The 19,179-nt window shown below is 30.1% G+C and overlaps 1 protein-coding gene across 1 annotated transcript; it reads left to right on the top strand.

Moving 5' to 3' along the window:
- Nucleotides 1–15,397: 15,397 nt before the first annotated feature.
- LOC100776041 (probable serine/threonine-protein kinase PBL7) lies at nucleotides 15,398–19,118 on the top strand. The gene is made up of 5 exons (XM_003542441.5): nucleotides 15,398–15,859; nucleotides 16,758–16,948; nucleotides 17,174–17,363; nucleotides 17,461–17,852; nucleotides 18,484–19,118. Exons 1-5 carry the CDS (start codon nucleotides 15,748–15,750, stop codon nucleotides 18,748–18,750), a joined length of 1,152 nt encoding a protein of 383 aa, XP_003542489.1. The 5' UTR covers nucleotides 15,398–15,747; the 3' UTR covers nucleotides 18,751–19,118.
- The last annotated feature ends 61 nt before the right edge of the window (nucleotides 19,119–19,179 follow it).

Here is a 19,179-nt window from a genome sequence, read left to right as displayed (position 1 = left end):
ACAGTTAATAGAGTCAAGGTGACTAAGTGGGTTTGTTGTATGAGCAAAAAGGACAATGTGGAGGAAGGAACATGCAAATTGGCATTGACGGATGATGTCTAAATGCAATCCCAGTTATGCCTTGGATCATTTATACTATCGGTCTCTTATTTATACTAGTATGGAAGGCATCGTTTGGGCAATGGGGAGATAAGTGAATATAAAGGATTATCCAATTGATGAAATCTTAAACATTCTATTAACCTTCTATGACATCCATTGAGGGGATGCGGTTTAGTTGATTGAGCGTCAATTCGTACATATCCAAACATAAAATCCCTTATATTAAAGTCCAATTCTCGGACAAAGGACTCCCGTGCTAGCTTTAGCAAGTTTTCCCATTGGCCATTGTTAATCTTTGAATATTACTATTTTTATATGCACGACTTAAACTCATGATGAGAGTCTCTCTGTTGAAAAAAAAAAAAAGAGCTTCATGACTTGGTATCATTGAGCTTCTATATTTACTTACTGTGAAAAATAAGTTGGTGTTCATGGCTGTCCTTACTTGTGATGGTTTTCACTTCCAACCTTCTTTCCCTAATCACTTCCTAGGTAGTTCTTTTTCAGGTCACCTTTTCGTGTTTGCAAAGGCTCTTGATTGAAGTATCAGTGAAACAACGAACATTCCTCGTGCATTGATTGAAAAACCACGTACACAATGATCTGTTATCATTGACACTCAACTATGTGACTATATTTCTTCCACTTTTCATCAATTTTCCCTGATTATGAACTAATGTAGCTAATTAGTAGCATGTTTGCAATATAGTTCGGATACACTTAAACCCCGACGACAACGCCAATGACATTTTTTTCCTTCTTCATTTGATGCATTAATGTGTAAACGTCGTTCTAAACCAATTTGTAAACATGCTCTATAAGGGTAACGATAACGACGCGTAACTAACTAGATAACAGTTCTTAAATCTGTAGTAAGCTAACTTGTGTACATATTCGTATGAAACACTCCAACGCTGGTTGAGTTCATACGCGAATATTGGCTTTTTTCAGTTGTCGTGGAGTAAATACTTTTGGCATGTATCCTGACAAATATATGCATATGACCACATCACATGAAATTTATGAGAGAGCATTAAGGTCAATATTTACTCGACAGAAAATCGGACTTCTTATATTAAATATATGTCTATTTGTCAAAAGGGTATGCAGCCAAAATTGGTCATGCACGCTCTTGGAAAAGAAACAGTGAATGTTAGGCAACGGAAAATGTGATTTGAACAGGAAATTTACTATGCAAGGAAATTACAAGTACAAACAAATCACTGAAATAAAGAGTAGAAATGGATGACTCTTATCTTGGATTTTGACTGGTCACGTGCAAGTGACAATTTCAGGTAAAGGAAAGGGACATGACTTTGGTCTGGACTAATCTCTAGCGTGCTAAATTATCATCTGCTAGCGTAACTTCTATCCTTAGTGCATTTTTGTTCCTTTTAAAAAAATATCGATACATAGTGCATTGTGTATGTATTTCTATGGACAAGGCATGTGTTGTGCACTTCAAATCATACTAAGAAAAACAAACAACAATAAATCATTCTGTTGGATACAAGTTTTCATGTCTCACAATCAAAACAGATAACAAAGATAAAGCAAATTAAAACTCCGACTCTTGCATGCTGGAAAATTAATTCCTTATTCGTCTAGAGTTTAGACAGTTTTGTCTTCAAATTTTTATTGGTTTGATTTTTTCAACGAATTAAAGTTAATGCATAATTTCGATTAAAATAAAGACTGATTCAATTTTGATGAAGTTCCTTTCAGAATTGGGTAGTTCAACTAAAACAGATCTCCCTCTAAAAAAAACTGAAAAATTTCTTTAATTTTCATATAATAATGAATAAAGTATATTTGCAGCCAGGGAGAAATACAAACATTATCATTTATGTTAATTTTTGTTGATTAACTCATTTTTTTCTACTATGTTAATTAAAATTTATTAAAAATTATAAAATTATAAGATGAATTTAATAAAGAATGAGACTAACATAATTTTATAATTTATAATAAATTTAAACTAATAACAAGAATGTGTTACAAAGAGAATTGTAATAAGTAGTGAATTATTGACAATTTCTTTTACAACGGATTTTATCACCCGCAACTTATTGGTAAAATAAGTTTTAGGCTGGTAACGTGGGAAGACACGTGATAAGTGAAAAATTAACATAGAATAAAGGCTAACATATAACTTTAGTTCTAATATTTTATTTAATTTGTAATTTTAATTTTCTTATTTTAAGATAAAGATATTTAATCCTTTCATTATTTAAAATAAGTAATTTTAGTTCAATATTCAATTTGTATATGTTCTATTTCTTTTATTTTAGTCTAATTTATCCATATTCCTAACATATATATTTAAGTTATCATTAAAAATGATTTAATTAATTAAAATATAAAAAATAAAAGAAATAACAAAATTGAGGATTATACCAAAATTATGAATTTAGTGAAGTACCCATTCAATAAAAAAATTGTTAAGTAGCAGGAATACATTCTTTTTAACATGCTATCTTCTCATGGTTAAAGATTATTAAAAATAAAAAAATAAAAAATATTCATTAAAAAAAGACATGAGACTTATAAAATTATGTAATTTTTAATATATTTCAATTTTCAACCAATGGTAAATAATATGTTCTTAACATTCAATATTTTTTACAAGCTAATTTTTTTATTAAATAAAATACCAAGTACATTATTTATAATTGTTATGTGCTGTCAAATAGTGGAAGAAAAAATTAGGAAGAAATCTCATTATTATCATCATCATCACATAAGCTATTATGTGAAACATGTTTTAAAAATTGAAATATAACAAACAAGTTCAAGAACAATACTCATGAAGCCTAAAAATACAAAAATTAAAACTATTAGAGCATAATTTGAAAATTTCAATGTTCTCAAATAATCAAATGAATAGTACAGTTAAAACTTCAACTAAATTTTAAATAATTTGAAACAATTAAAAAGCAAAAAGATATTCTAGAATCAATTGGGAGTTAAAACCCTAATTTCGTAAGAGTGATCAAGTGAAACTGTACGAACTAATCACATAAGAGATGGTTTCACTTTTAGTGACTAAGTCTGATAATAATATTAATTGATTTTTCAAATTTAAAATTATATATTATATATAAAATAAATAATAATGATAATAATAATAATAATTCAACACAAATTAGCGGATCAAAGAGTTAGATCAACTAGTCTAAATATTAAAACATGTAACCCAACTCAAAACTCAACAAATTTAAATGGGTTGGGTCACCCTAACATAATACTCTCTTAGGTCACATGAGAACAAAATTTAAATAGAGACAATGTTAAAAACGATAAAATTTAAATGATAACCTAACACTATAATAGAAAGAATAGTATTGTTATTATTATTTTAGTTAACTGAAGGCATGCGCCTCCACATTGCATAGGGTAGGTTAGATGCTGCATATGTGTCATGAGATTGTACTTGTAACATTATAGAAAGATTTAGATTAAACCCAAACTAAAAGTCGGTTCATGATAAGAGGGGCTTGAGTGATTTGTACAAGCTTATAAATTTAAACTTTGACGTCATTGTAGCAAAACAAAAAAAAAAAAACAAAAGATTGATGATCGCTAATTTGTATGTATGTTGTGCATGAAATCTGGAAAATCTTGACCGGTCCGTGAACAAATTCACGGCTCGTAGAAAGGAAAGAATATAATGTGTCCGTGATTATCACGCAAAGATTAACCACTTGAAAACCATGCCCAGAACCGGGTTGGTTTATTTAATTGATGGAATAAGAAAATGTTTTATACACAACCTTTTCTAGTCCTATGGAAGATATATGAACAAAAAGATATAAGGTTAAAGCTAAAATTTTCTTCAGTATTGGATTTAGAAATTTTATTAAATGCCTAAAGTTTACACGATAACCTAATATTATAATAGTATTAAAATTTTTAAAAATGAAGTTAATTACTAAAATATGACCTGGGAGTATTATATTTTTATTAAATACCTAAATGACTTTATGCTCATTAATTGCCCTCACTTCATATCAGGCTATCAGCTGCCTCCCGCAGTTGATTTTCAAACCTCCAGGCCCCATCCATATTTTCAATTTCTTTAGAAGAAAACCTTACTTTTTCTTAACAATGGGTAATTTAAAGGATTAAATAAGACACACTAGTGTTCTTTTCACATTATTATAGTGCGTGTTTCATTTAATAAAGTTCCTTTAGTTTAGATAGGAACGTTATCCAGGCTCTGGTTGTCCTTTAATTATTTATTTATCTTTTGCTTACTTTCAACTGAAAATAATAATTAGAACACCATAATAACTTATTTCAATCCTAAGAGCTACTTTAATTGACTAGAAGGGAACAAAATTTGAGTTGGTCTAACGAGACCCGCCTTGTTAATTAATACTTCTTCAACTGTTTGCTAAAAGTTGAGCTTTGAGGGTGGTCAAATACAATCATTGCTAAAAGTTGAGCTTTTGTCATATAATTACAGTTTTTGTTAACTTTTACCGACAAAAAAATAACTTATTCACTACGTTTTCCTTTTCACCTTTTAGAAACTCCTGATCGATTATTTAAATGGTTTTAAAATGAAAAATATACATTGAGACATGTAACTTTTACTTTTGTAGCAAAATAATCTTAAACAAACAAATTAGTAATCACAGTCTATCTATGACTCTCAGTATGACGAAAATTAAGTCAACAAATTTCAATTGTATACATTCTGTAACATGCACAAAAACATAAGAAATATTTTTTAATTGTTTGGTCATCCATGATCAACACATAAAATTATCTTAAATATAACTCTCAAAAGTGATTATTTACAAAAACCTAAGAAATAACTTTAATATAAAAACTATACATAATTATTATTCATCAAAATGTTACATTAAATCACTAACAAACATTTAACTTGGTAAGAGTAATGCATTACTAGTTAACACTCACTATTTGTAATATTAAATGAGATTTAATATTGTTGCCAACATTACGAGAACTTGTGGGGTAACATGCATAAGATAAACTAATTGGAACAAAAAGGAGAAATTTTGTTGGACTTTTAATTTCTCACAAGGTGAACTTGCATTGTATAAAAACTAGGCTATAATTACCTAGTTGTCTCATATGGAATTGCTATAAATAGTGATAATTAAGATGTAAGACTGAGTTATCTGTCATAATATTTTTTTAGGTTTGGTATGAACTTTTTAAAAGTTTGATTTCACTTATTAACTTATTTAAAAGTCTTTTACGTGAAATCTTTTATATATATATATTTGATCCATCTTAATCTAAATAGACGTATTTAAAATCACATCACAACTACTCAAAATATGCCACAAAAGTAAAAATAAACATGTTAGGCTTTATAAAACTCAAGTCTAACTTGTATAATGATATAATCCTATTTTTAAAGTTTAATCTAATGTGTATGATAACTTATTTAAATGTAAATGTTGCAATATGATCTCTAAACATGACGAAAATTTATCCACTAATAAGCTTGTAGGATGGACTCTTTTAACATGCTTGATATTTAAAAAGGAAATATGTATAATTTTCATACATTATATAAAATTAATATAATAGTTATACTAATAAAAATATTATTTATAGTTACTTAGATAGGTTAAATTGTTAGAGCTAAAAGACTTTTTTGAAAGGTCCAAGTCTAACATTTTTAACCAAAAAATATTTTTTATAAAAAGTTTAAGTCTAGTTTATTTGCTAAAAAATATGACTTGACATGGACTTATATAGGCTAGGCCACAAGTCCCAATCCCAATGACTTGACTTAATTTCATCCCTTCTAACAACCCTTAAAGCATCAATTAGGACAACATAAACCAGCTAAGATATCCCTTCTAACAACCCTTAAAGCATCAATTAGGACTACATAAACAAGCTAAGCTAGGCACAACATCCCAAGTAATAAAAATCTCATTAGTAGAAGCTAGAGTCATAGCCAACCAGTCTATGCAAGCATTCTCTTGTAGTAAACATGTTAGAAAGACAATTATATATCATGAATATGGCATGAAAATTGTATCCTTTTAATCAAATACTGATGAAGTTGATGAGCACCATGCAAAATGAGAGACAAAGCATTTTTGCAATCTGATTCACAAATGACATTTTTATAACCCATATTCCAAACCATATTAAGACCATGATAAATGGTTAGTGAGATTTTGTATTATTTTCAATGCGTATGTTTGCTATTATAAAATTGAAAAGGTATTTCTTTTAATCTCAATTTAGTGAATTTATTTTCTCCAATTTTTTAATCCAACTAAACAAGTAAAAAAATAATAATTTCTTTCTTCTCACCCCCATTTTTCTTTATCAATCCAAGCAATACATAATCTTATTTAAAATTCACCTTTATTTTATTTTATTTTTAACTTCTTTCTGCTCTATTTTTTTTCTAATTTCTATTTCGTTATCCTATAAAATAAAGTGTACAAGTTAGATTTATAGCTCTAACAGATTCGCTTTGTCAGCCTTAGATCTCTATTATTTCATTCCTCTTAAGTTTTTATCTTTATAATATACTTCAAATTGGTTTGTAGTTATTGGTTATCTCTGAAAGAGTACACAGAGGACATAATAGGGACCAAAAACCTAAAAAAATATAATTATAGGATAAAAATCGTTTGGGGAAATTTTTAGTTGTAAGTTTAAAAAATCTCAAAAACTATAACCAATTTTTGTTTTTTAAAAAATAATTTGTTTTTTTCTTCTAAATTTTAGTTTTAGAATAAATTCAATTTAGAAGTTCCCTATCTTGTTAAAAGCGTTTGTGTAGTGGTGATAGTAAGCTAGTAGTAACAATAATCAGGGGCGGACCCACATGTAACAGAGGGGAAGCCATAACTCTCCCAATTTTTTTCTAAATCTAAAAATTAATAGGTGGTGCAACTAGTAAAACTATTTCAGTGCAACAATAATCAGGGGCAGACCCACATGTAACAGACGGGGGCCATGGTCCCCTGACTTTTTTCTAAATTTCAAAACCAGTGGGTGGTGCGACTAATAAAATTGTTCCAAATGATATGCGTCGAAATATTTTATTTTAATTTATTTAAAAATCTTTCATTAATTTCATTATGAAAACGCTTGTAAATTTGTCGTGTTTCATAAGGTAAAAGATAAAACGCAACATACCAAGATAAGACATCAGGTGATACACAAACACAACTAAAGATACCATGTGTCTTATAGCACTCAATCATAACATGAACTTATATAACATTAGAGTAAGTCAAATCTTCTCAAAACATGCATATAACATAAACAACTCTATAAAGATAAACCACTTAAACTATGAGTCAGTCAACACTATACATAATGCTAAAAAGGAAACAATAAATGGAAAAACCATGTCTTCACGTCCAAGTATGCATGTCCACGAAGTCTCTGAAAGACGTGGGCCACCTCTTAGCCATATGCTCCCCACATACGGGTAAACCATAATGCATAAACCACATGTACAGCAACATAAGGGTAAGCTTACAAAAAATAAATATACTAAAATAGTATACAACTTAACCATTAAAGCATAAACAAACACCATCATATACATATAGAACATGTTTAGAAATCATACTTAGGTATAAATCTTAGAAATTCATATAACAAAGCATCTCATAATAATCCTCAATTTGTCAACCATCACATAAAGATTCAATCATTATACATCATTTTCATCATCACCATAATTCATCAATCAAACATCATCAATCCATCAATTACACCAAAGATAGACTCAATTCCATGGAGATTTACATTACATGAGCGATTAAACTAAACACATCCATTAACATAGTTGTACTCTATGATTTGACCATTCGAGGAGACCTAGATAATTCATGCGGAGGTTTTGTGGTTTTATCGAAAATATATGAGTATGGTAATGACTTACCTCGGTAAGGTATGATTAACCTTAACCTCTTTAGGAGTTTGCTCACTCATATATTCTATAGTCCCCATTGATGTTAGCCACCACGAAAACCCCTTGCACTAGGTTAAGGGTCTTCTTAGCACCCCCCACTTACGTGCCTACTCTCAACCAATAACTAAACTTAAATTCCTTGAGGTTTTGAGATCTCTAGGACCCAAGTTTCATCATCAATAACAATTCATTTCATATACACTAAAAGGATAACTAAACGTCTTGAGAAGTAGTTCTCAGTACTCTAACATGATATTCAAAGTTAAAACGTACAGGTGATACTCAGCAACATATCCCACTAGGCGAGACCCTCATGTCGCCTTTGTGAGACAGAGTTCTGGCATGGAACCCACCTTTTTAAGTATACCATTTTCCAACAACAACAACAAAACCTTTCCAAAGGATATAGCTAATCCTTCCAACACATAGGGATGGTTATAATGTAAAATTATCATCCATTATTATCAACTTATAACCATCGACACATTCACCTCATCAAACAATATTCATATCATTATCAACGAAATCAACCCAATATAATTCAAGACATTCATCAAGACATAAACATTGTAACGACAATACAATCACCTCAACATAATATAAACACCTCAAGAATAACATAATTATTGTATAAATAAGTATACTACATTTGCATAAACATTTTAAAGTTATTTGAAACAAAAAAGGAAGAATTTCAAGACAATTTTTAAAATAATTAGATTCTAGCCTAGCCAATCAAAATTGTTGCCCAACTAGAATGCGCGGCCAAGCCATAACGCTCTAGAGGCAATATTTTTAAAAATTGAATTCTAGCCCAACGAGCCAAAAGTTGCACCCAATTAGAATTATGCAAAACATATTTTGAATTAGTTCATCCTCTTTTGCCAAGCTTCCAATTTTTAAGTTTTTCAAAAACTCAATCATCCCACATCAAACCCAAATATTTTTCCTTCAAATCCAACATATAACAACACCAAAACATCATCATCCCAAGTATAAATCACACAATCAAAGACTAATCAAACCAAATTGAAGCTTCCCTTACCACTATAGAAGCAAAAAGAGAACTTTGTGAAGAAGAAGGAGAAAGGAGTGAGGTTAAGGTCCAAGGAAGGAACTTTCTTCCACTCCAACAACAAGTCCATCACAACAACATCACCCAAAACCCAAAAACGACTACAAATAGAATCAAAAGCCCAAAAACAAAGCTTTTTCATGAGTTCCTGTGGGTGCTCTATGAGAAAAACAAAAATGGAGTCAAAGGGAGGAAAAAGAGGTATTTACCACTCCATGACTCAGTCAAACAACATCAAAGGGATAGGAAAAAAGTCTCTTTCGATCACCAACACCAAACCTCAAGCTTCTACCATTTGGGTCTCTTTTAAAGGAAAAGAAGAAAAAAGAAAGAAAGTCTCTTGTAAATGTAAAATATGAATTGTGAGGTTAGGGAAGGGTTTATGACCCTTACAATTCTCCTTTTGACACTCAGGTTTTCTCTGAGCACACCTACCCATAACATACATCAAGGCTCATATGCTTAGGCCCAAACTCATTAAAATTCACTAAACACACGCAAACATAAACACAACATTACCACATAAATTTACTTCAACCACTTAATTTAAATTTAATTACACTTGTTAATTAATTAAAACTACTTAATCAAACATTATAAAAAAACATCATGTTACAATATGGGTGTTGCATCTAGCAAAACTTGGCTGTATGCGTGTCGTGAAATGCTCCAAATTTGGCTGGTGCGTAAGAATCACCCTGTTGCTTTTGTTTTTGGGTAAATACTCATTTTTCATTCTTGAATTTATTAGGCACTGACAGTTAAGTCTCTGAAAGATGGAACATTAAAATTTTTGTCCTCGAATTTGTAAAAAGTGCGACAAATTAGTCTTATTGTTAATTTTTTTCATTAACTCAAATGGTTGTGCCTACGTGTCACTTTTAGTGATGATGTGGCAACTAACAGTTGCCCCATGTTAAAAAGTTGACTTTTTTATTTGGTCTCTTAACTTAACAACTTCCTATTATTTTAGTCCTTGGACTTAACTGCATATGGTCATTTTGATCCCTGAAAGTAATTTTGAATTTTTAATTAAGTGTCACACTACATATAAATTGTTAGCATAATGATAATAAATGACATTTGTTTATAGAAATAACAATTATTTATGTTGATACAAACTGAATAAAAAATAATTGTCAAGTATAGACATTAGAATTATTAAATTTTATATTTGAAATCACTATTAATTTATTTATTATATTTTATTAAGTTAAAATTCTAATAATAATATTATAACAACGACAAACAAAAATATAATTGAATTGAAAATAAATGAACATATAAAAATTAATTTAATATTTCATGAGAATCAAATTAAAAATGTGTGTTATGTAAATATATAACTAACAAATAATTTATTATAAAAGTTGGTATAATTATTTAATTAACGAGGAAATTAAAAGTCAAAAGAGATACAAAATGAATCATTTTATTTGACCATTTTTTTTTACAAAATTAGATATTTTTGGTTTGCCACCTTTTATTGTATATTCTTTTATTTTGTATACTTCAATATGACTAATATAATGAGTAAACTATATTTTATACTCAATTTTGTAGGTAGTATATATATTATATACTATAACATGACAAGCCACAACTACCTTCTCCATTGAGAATGTAATGAGTGAATTATATTTTATGCTTAATTTTGTATGTAGTATATTTTTAACTTACAATGGACTATGCTCTCTAATACTCAATACTTGAATAACGATGTAAAAATTACAAAAGAATATGTAAATAGTTCTAACACTTTTATTTTCATATCCTCTTATATTCAATTGTTATAATGGGTCAAGTTTTATTCAAATGTCTTTTTGTCGTTAACATTATTTCATAAAATAGATTAATTAATTAATTAATCTAACATATTACATATATTAATAGCATATAAGATAATGACTTAATTTGGGTTGAATATCTGGTTTGAAACCTTATAAAATCTTATTGGTAATGTTCTAAATTTAACACTTACTATTATGATGTAATCACTCATAAGTTAGTTTCATATTTATAATATAATTTAAATGACAAATTTGCATAAAGAACAAAAGAGAGATAATATGCTAATAATTTCATGCAACATGAAACTTAATTTGTAACATCTCATTTTTTTGTATATAAATTAAAATAAATTTTATTAAAAAATAAATAGAGTTTTAGAAAAATATTAAGCTTTTTATAAATAAATAATAAGGAGAAATAAATTTATTAAAATAATAATTTGAAGAAAAATAAAAAAAATATTTTATTTATTCATTTCGTAAGAAATAAGAAAGAGTATTTGTTTATAAAATAATAAAAAATAGAGTAAATAATAGGTTGTGAGTATCCTAGCTACTTAGATCAATTTTGAGATTGACGATGCTCTCTACGTCTCATCTTCCTCTCAATTTCGTTTTCCTTTTTCCTCCTCCCAATAACTCTTTTTTTTTCCCGCATACCACTAAACTTGTCTTAGAAAAATGATGATCTCGAACTCATTCACCGTTGGATTGTCATGAAATTTGAGCATCAGGTTTGGAACTCACTTCTGAACATTCTTACTGTTGGGAATTACGATAACATGTCGGATCTGAGAGAAATACCCTTTGCATCGTAGATTTTTCTTTTCCCGCAGAAACTCAAAACTGTCTCAGTAAAACTACGATCCTAGATTCATTAACCGTTAGATTGTCGTGAAATTTTGATATGTAGTTTACGATTCATTTCCACACATCTTCATTGTTAGGATTTGTAAAATAGAGTCTGTAGAGGGAGAAATACTCATCGCACGTGGACAGTGGAATGGAGGCTTCAATCCCTTCTCTTCTCTCTAACGCTTGGAAACCCTATCAGAACAATCAGAGGAAAAACTTGAGGAATCTCAGGAAACTATTAGAGATGCTACTATCACTCTCAAAATATACACGTGAGCCCGCTTAGAAGTAAGGGATGAGTTTATTGCAATTGAGGTTAGAATGAATATGTGTAGGAATCCTTAGGGGATCAAATTGAGATTTATTTTGAGATGTTTATTGTATTGAAATTTTTCTTGTATGATTATGTGAAATTGTTTGAGGGGTTTTACTTCCCATGCATTGATAAATGTTTTTGTATAATTTGTTTGTGTTTTGAATAAAATTAGCATAATAAATAGTTATATTGGGATTATGAAATTATGATTGAAATTGTATATAAGTGATAAATTGAATATAAGATGAATTGTAGAATAATATATTACTTTGAGACTATAATATTGTTATGGAGATTGAGTATAAATGCAAGGTTGAATGCGTTAAATTGCGAGATACACGTAAACATGAGATGATTGATTGTGACATAGTGAAATGTGAAGTTGTGAACATGAGTTTTAGTTGTGAATAAGTGTGTGGTTAACACTTGATGTAGCATTACCTGTGTTGTGAGCTGTGAATTATACAATAACCATACCAGTGTTTATCTTGATAAAAATGTTGATGCACAATGTTAGAGGGAAAATGTAGGTTTCCTAGTTAGGAACCAATGTTAAATTATAGCTTAACGTGTTAAATGTGTTTGAAACATGAGTGTGAGGTCGTGGGTATTGTATAATTCATGAGCTGTGCCTGCTTGTATTATTATTGTTGAAATTGAGTATAAGTACAAAGTTGAACATGTGTTAATTTGTGAGATACATGTAAACTTGTGATGGTGGATTGTGACATTATGAGATGTTAAATTGTGGGTATGATATTTGGTTGTGAATAAGTGTGTGTGTTTAACACTTGATGTGATAATAATTATGTTGTGAGCTTTGAATTATACAATAACCCGACCAATGTTTATATTGAGAAAAATGTTTATGCGCAGTGTTAAAGAGAAGGTGTAGGTTCTTAGTTAGGAACCAATGTTAAATTGTAGCACAATGTGTTAAACATGTTTGAAACACGAGTGTGAGGTCATTTGTATTTTATAATTCATAAGCAGTGTCTACTTGCAAAAAAAAATTGTTTTAGAAATTAGACCTAAATCAGGAAGGTGAAGCCTTAACGGATTCTTCAGAGTCTAGGCCTTAAGGGTAAAAACACTCGGTTTGAGTGCTCCTTTAAGCCTATGTTAATTTCATATGGTTGGAATATTCTCGTAAAATGGAGTGACCCTGACTGGTCACCTTATGATTTTACTTAGTGACAGTGACTTGACATACCCATTGTGTGGTGTGTCTTGTTATGTACTCCTAAGTGTCCTAGGGTGATTTTTCACTGACATGGTATCATATTGCATGTAAGTTTGAGTCTTAGTATAATTGTTGCATAACGCTTGCTAATTGTTTATTATGAAATTGATGAGTGTTATTGCGTCTTGACTTGAGTGTGTGATTCACGTGTAATGTGATTAGTGATTGAAAAAAATGAATTCTAAAGATAAAGTGGTGAAGTGACACGGGTTGTATTAAGTTGAGTTATGTTATAAATATTTTCATAATTTATTTTGATTACATCTTGTTTATTTGTTTTGTTTTTTTTGTGTGTAATAAATCACTCCTTGTGTGCTATTTGTGTTTGGATCCTGTGATGATCTCGAACCTTGTATTCGTGGGAGCAGATGACTAGGTGGATGACTTTAAAGAACCTCGTGTCAGAAAACGTTGGGACGTAATGCTCTAATAGGATGTGACATTGGGGATGCATTTTTATTTTAATCGTATGATTTTATTTTACCTTCCCGATTTAACAAAACATTTTTTTTGTAAACTTTGACAGCCTTGTTTTGAGCCGAATATGTTTTTAATAAGTCTTATTTGGTAATAATGAAGTGAATGTAAACCTTTTACTCATATAAATTTGTTGATCAATATGTTTATATGCTTTATTTATTTCTATGTGTGTCGGGGTAGAGTGTGTCACATAATTAAAAATTAAAAAGTGTTTTTAGGGACCAAAATGACAATATGTGTTAAGTTCAATGACCAAAATATTAGTAAGTAGTTAAATTCAGGGACTAAAATGATAACAAATTATTAAGTTTATAGAGCAAATAAAAAAGTAAACTTTTTGATATATGATAGTCACTTAGATGACACCTGACCACGGTCAGTTGTCATGTCATCATTAAAAGTGTCATGTAGATTCGAGTTAATAGAGAAAATTAACTTAAAATTAATTTGTCACACTTTTTATATTTTCAAGGATAAAATTTTAATTTTCCATCTTTTAAGGACGTGATTGTTAGTGTCTAACAAATTCAATAACAAAAATAAATATTTACCTGCTATTTTTTTAAGGAAATTTGATCTACAAGTTATATTTAATTAAATTTTAGTTATTAATATTGTATAATCCATTTTTATTTCTTAACTTTATTTTTTATTTAAACTATAAAATTAATAACAATCTTATCTTTTATTTAAGAAATCTTATTTAAATATTATATTTTATTAATTATATTTTTTTAAAGGTTTATGTTTTTTAGTTACTACTTACTATAGAGTATGTTTTTATCCTTGACATTTTTTAATTATAAAATCCATAGTAATTTCATTTGTTTTTAAAAGAAATCTTATCTTAACATTATATTTTTTTAATTAATTTTAGTTATTATTTATTTTTTTATCGATTATTTTTTTTTCTAAACTATAAAATCAATAGCAATTTTATCTTTTTTTGAAAAAATATTTAAATATTATATTTTATCAAATTTTAGTTATTACACAATCAACTTTTATCTCCTTACATTTTAAATTATAAAACCAATCATAATTTATCTCTTTCTTTTTTATAAAGAAATCTTATCTGAATATTATATTTGACTAATTCTAATTATTATATAATCAATCTTTTTTTTTTCTCATATGGAAGATGAACTCCTGGTTGTTTGAAAAGCAAATTACTAAAAAGTTTAGTATAAATTCATATAGATGATTTTAATGACATGCCATGAATACGGTTGATGTTTTGATAGATTATTATTATAATTATTTTATATGTGTGGTAGCTATGATAATAATAACATAACAACATTAATGATGATGGAAGCAATGATAATAATATTAGTCCTGATAACACCCATATCAATGATAGTAACAATGTTATTCTTAAATGTAATAAGAATGTGTTTCTTTTAAAATTAAAAATCAAATTCATAATTTTTTATTTATTTTAAAAATAAATAAATGAAAAAGTATTTTGTTTTGGAAAATATATTTAAAAATTTAAAATTAAAAACTGATCACCATCTCAAATGAACCTTAAGATCAAAATAATAAAAAAAGCTATAAAAGCCTAAAACGCATTTAAACCTAATTTATTTATTGGACATGAACACCTAAACGACATCGTCAAAGGGGGCGTGAGCGAGAAGTTTGTTTCGGGCTTGATCCAGTGGGGCGCATATCAGCCAATGATAGTGTTTTTCCGACCAAAAAGAAACCAATGACGAAATTCCTCCTCTTCGAAAATACTACGAAAATCGAAAATCAATCGTAGACCACTTCTCAAACACAAGAGACACCACCGATGATGATGATGATGATATTAAAGCAACATCACCAGGAGTAAGAGAGAGCAAAGGTGGCTCCTTTTCATGTGAGTTTTGAGTGATTCATTGATTCTTCTGCTACCATCTTCTTTTCTACTCGAAAAAGGAAGAGGGGAAAAGAAATTGAAACATGGGTTGGATTCCCTGTTCCGGAAGTTCAAACACTAAGAAGAAGTTAAAGAAGAAATTGGAGAAGATGGAAGGGCAGAGCAGCCTCGTTGATCCGATCAAAGCCACCCCAGGTAGCGATGTTGTTGTAATTGTAGTGTTGGGTGTTCAAACAAGTCATCAATGGTTTCTGATAGTGAGACCCCTCATGTGATAGTTGTGTTTTCCCTCATTTTCTGCTGCTCTTTTTTTTTTTTTTTGTGAAGATTGATTGGGGTTAAATAATAATAATAATATTTCTTGTGCTAATTTGTCTCTTGCTTTATATGGGGTGCTTTCTAATAAATGAAATTGTGTGAATTTTAATTATTTATGTATTTGGTAGACCTGATTGAGTGAACTTCCTAGGTAAAGATAGCTGGGATTTTGATATAGAAATCACTGGCTGCTTTTATTTAACATTTTTTAAAGTGTTTTTCTCCTTCAAACCCAGGGTGAGTAGAATAAATCTGCATATGTATACTCATCTGCTATATTTAGTTATAGGATCTTCTTTAGGAGAGAAATCTTTTATGCTCGTCTTTTGTGTTGGATTTAAGAATTTGTACGTTAGCTTTTTTTTTTTTGGGGGGGGGGGGGGTGGATTGCGTTTCTTTAATTGGTGTATTACTAGCATTGGTTCTGGTAATTCTCTATGCCATAGCATACAATAGCTCGAGTTAATAAACTTCCCTGAAATTATTGTATCAGTTTATCCTTGTTATTTGAGTTTTTTTTTTTCAGCTTACTGGTTTCTTCGTTTACAAAGTGTGTGTTTGTATCAAGTTTAAAATTGTACTATTGATGATGATAATTTGAAATGATGCATCCTATGAGACAAAGTATGTGATTCTTTTTATGGGAATTTGAAAATGAGTACTATCTGAATGCTAGACTCCGAAGGAACACGGTTGGTTTTGGATGTTAAGTCTAAACCTGCTGTACTTTTTGCTTCTTCCCACTTAAATCATTAGTCTTTGGAATGGAATGCAGGGAAATTAAAGAGGAATCCATCCATGAATTCCAAAAATTCCTCCAAAAATGGGAACCCTGAGCACATTGCTGCACAGACATTCTCATTCCGTGAGTTGGCAACTGCAACTAGAAACTTCAGAGCCGAATGTCTTTTGGGTGAGGGAGGCTTTGGCAGAGTATACAAGGGGCGTTTGGAAAATATTAATCAGGTGAATCTGTTTCTCATGATTTCTGTGTTTATGAAGAATAGGTGAAAATTTAAGGGAGATGAAGAAATGCTTCCTTTTGCTTGTTATTCATTATTTCTCCCTCATCCATGTTGCTTTCTAATAGCCAGAGTAACACCATATGACTTTTGCCAGCATGGAGATGAGGTTTAAATTTGTGTAGTTTGATATGGCAACACATTTCATGCTTTCTAATATTGAATGTAGATTGTTGCAATTAAACAACTTGACCGAAATGGGCTACAAGGGAATAGAGAATTCCTTGTTGAAGTGCTGATGTTAAGTCTTCTTCACCACCCTAACCTTGTCAACCTGATTGGTTATTGTGCTGATGGGGATCAAAGACTTCTAGTTTATGAATTTATGTCATTAGGATCCTTGGAAGACCACTTACATGGTATTTTTATTAAAAATTTGCACATTATCTCGTTTCAATTCTTTATGTATAGTCTTCTAGCAGATATTGGTAATAAATGTAAATGTTTGATACACAGATATTTCTCCTGGCAAGAAACGACTTGACTGGAACACGCGGATGAAAATAGCTGCTGGGGCTGCAAGAGGATTGGAATATTTGCATGACAAAGCTAATCCTCCTGTCATATACCGAGATTTAAAGTGCTCCAACATTTTGCTCGGTGAAGGATATCATCCAAAGTTATCTGATTTTGGTTTGGCTAAACTTGGTCCAGTGGGGGAAAACACCCATGTATCAACAAGGGTTATGGGCACCTATGGATATTGTGCTCCAGAGTATGCAATGACAGGTCAACTGACTCTGAAATCAGATGTTTATAGCTTTGGTGTTGTTCTTCTGGAAATAATTACTGGAAGGAAAGCAATTGACAATTCAAAAGCTGCAGGAGAGCAGAATCTTGTTGCATGGGTAAGAAACTCATACTGTTATCTCATCTCATGGGTCTGACTGATGATTTATAAGCTGGAAAGCTGAATAATGGATCGTCAAATATAACATTCTGGATACCTTCATTTGCATATTAATAATCAAAATATAGTCTTGTGTTGATTAAATAAGGGGACTAGGGGAAGTAAGTATTTCAATATAAATTGGCCATGCTCGGAAAATTTTACATGCATAATTGGACTTGAGAGTGAGAATTTGAGAAGAAATCATTTCGACTCAAATAGTTAATAGTTATGTCTAATTAAAAGTAAAAAAAAAAAACATGGTATATATAATTAATGATGCACAATGCTTTAGAGAGGAAATTAGTGACATGGTAATTCAAACATTTCGGCTGATATTTTCTTCTTAGTTCTTTTTTTGGCTTTTCCTTTCTTTTGGGACTCTTTCTGATTCCCTCCTTGTTATTTTATTCCCTTCTCAATAAATTCTTCTCATACAATGTAATTCCGTTTACCGTGATGTTGAAGACTGAAGTTAGTGCTCAAAGTTCTGCATATCCCATAAACTCTTCGACTGGCTTTAGCATATTAAATTGTGATATGATGACCTTGTCCTTGCTCCTTATTTAAGTAATTTTATTAAATTGCAGGCCAGACCCTTGTTCAAAGATCGAAGAAAATTTTCGCAAATGGCTGATCCAATGCTCCAAGGTCAATATCCTCCAAGAGGGCTATTCCAGGCCCTTGCTGTTGCAGCAATGTGTGTTCAGGAGCAGGCCAATATGCGTCCAGTTATAGCTGATGTTGTCACAGCTTTGAGTTACCTTGCTTCACAAAAATATGACCCGAATACTCAGACATTACAAAGCTCTCGCCTTGCTCCTGGTACTCCTCCAAGATCCAAGAGGGGATATTGATATGGAGCTTAATGTTTATTAGCTATATAATAGTCTGGTGAAAATTTCAAACATCTTACAAGTTATAGATTTGTAGATGTTAATACCAGTTGTCTTATGGTGGTGTTCTTTCTTCAGAGCATAGATGCTAAAAATGTTGTAAATTTTTGTTCTACCCTGGTGCACAGAACTGCTCCTATTTCCATTTGGAGCCAAGATAGTATATCCTCTTCCTTTTCTTAGTTTCTATTTAAAGGCATATTGCTGGATTCATGATTCATGTTCCTTCTGTCTTACTGGAGTCCCAGCATTCTATAGCTGTCTATTCTTCTTTGTCCCGGTTGCTTGTATAGTTATGAAGCTCTATAAAATTTGGCTTTTTCAACCAAGAAAGTATGCATATGTAGTGTTATGTCCAACTTTCATCTTGTTTAGAAGTTTATATTGTGG

This window comes from Glycine max, chromosome 13, assembly GCF_000004515.6.
Source record: "Glycine max cultivar Williams 82 chromosome 13, Glycine_max_v4.0, whole genome shotgun sequence".
NCBI classification, from domain to species: Eukaryota; Viridiplantae; Streptophyta; class Magnoliopsida; order Fabales; family Fabaceae; genus Glycine; species Glycine max.
This window is presented reverse-complemented; position numbering and strand designations above follow the sequence as displayed.

Coding starts and splice junctions, on each gene's coding strand:
- LOC100776041 (XM_003542441.5), top strand. CDS start 15,748: ATGGGTTGGATTCCCTGTTCCGGAAGTTCAAACACTAAGAAGAAGTTA. Junction 15,860..16,757: donor TCCGATCAAAGCCACCCCAG/GTAGCGATGTTG, acceptor AATGGAATGCAG/GGAAATTAAAGAGGAATCCA. Junction 16,949..17,173: donor GTTTGGAAAATATTAATCAG/GTGAATCTGTTT, acceptor TATTGAATGTAG/ATTGTTGCAATTAAACAACT.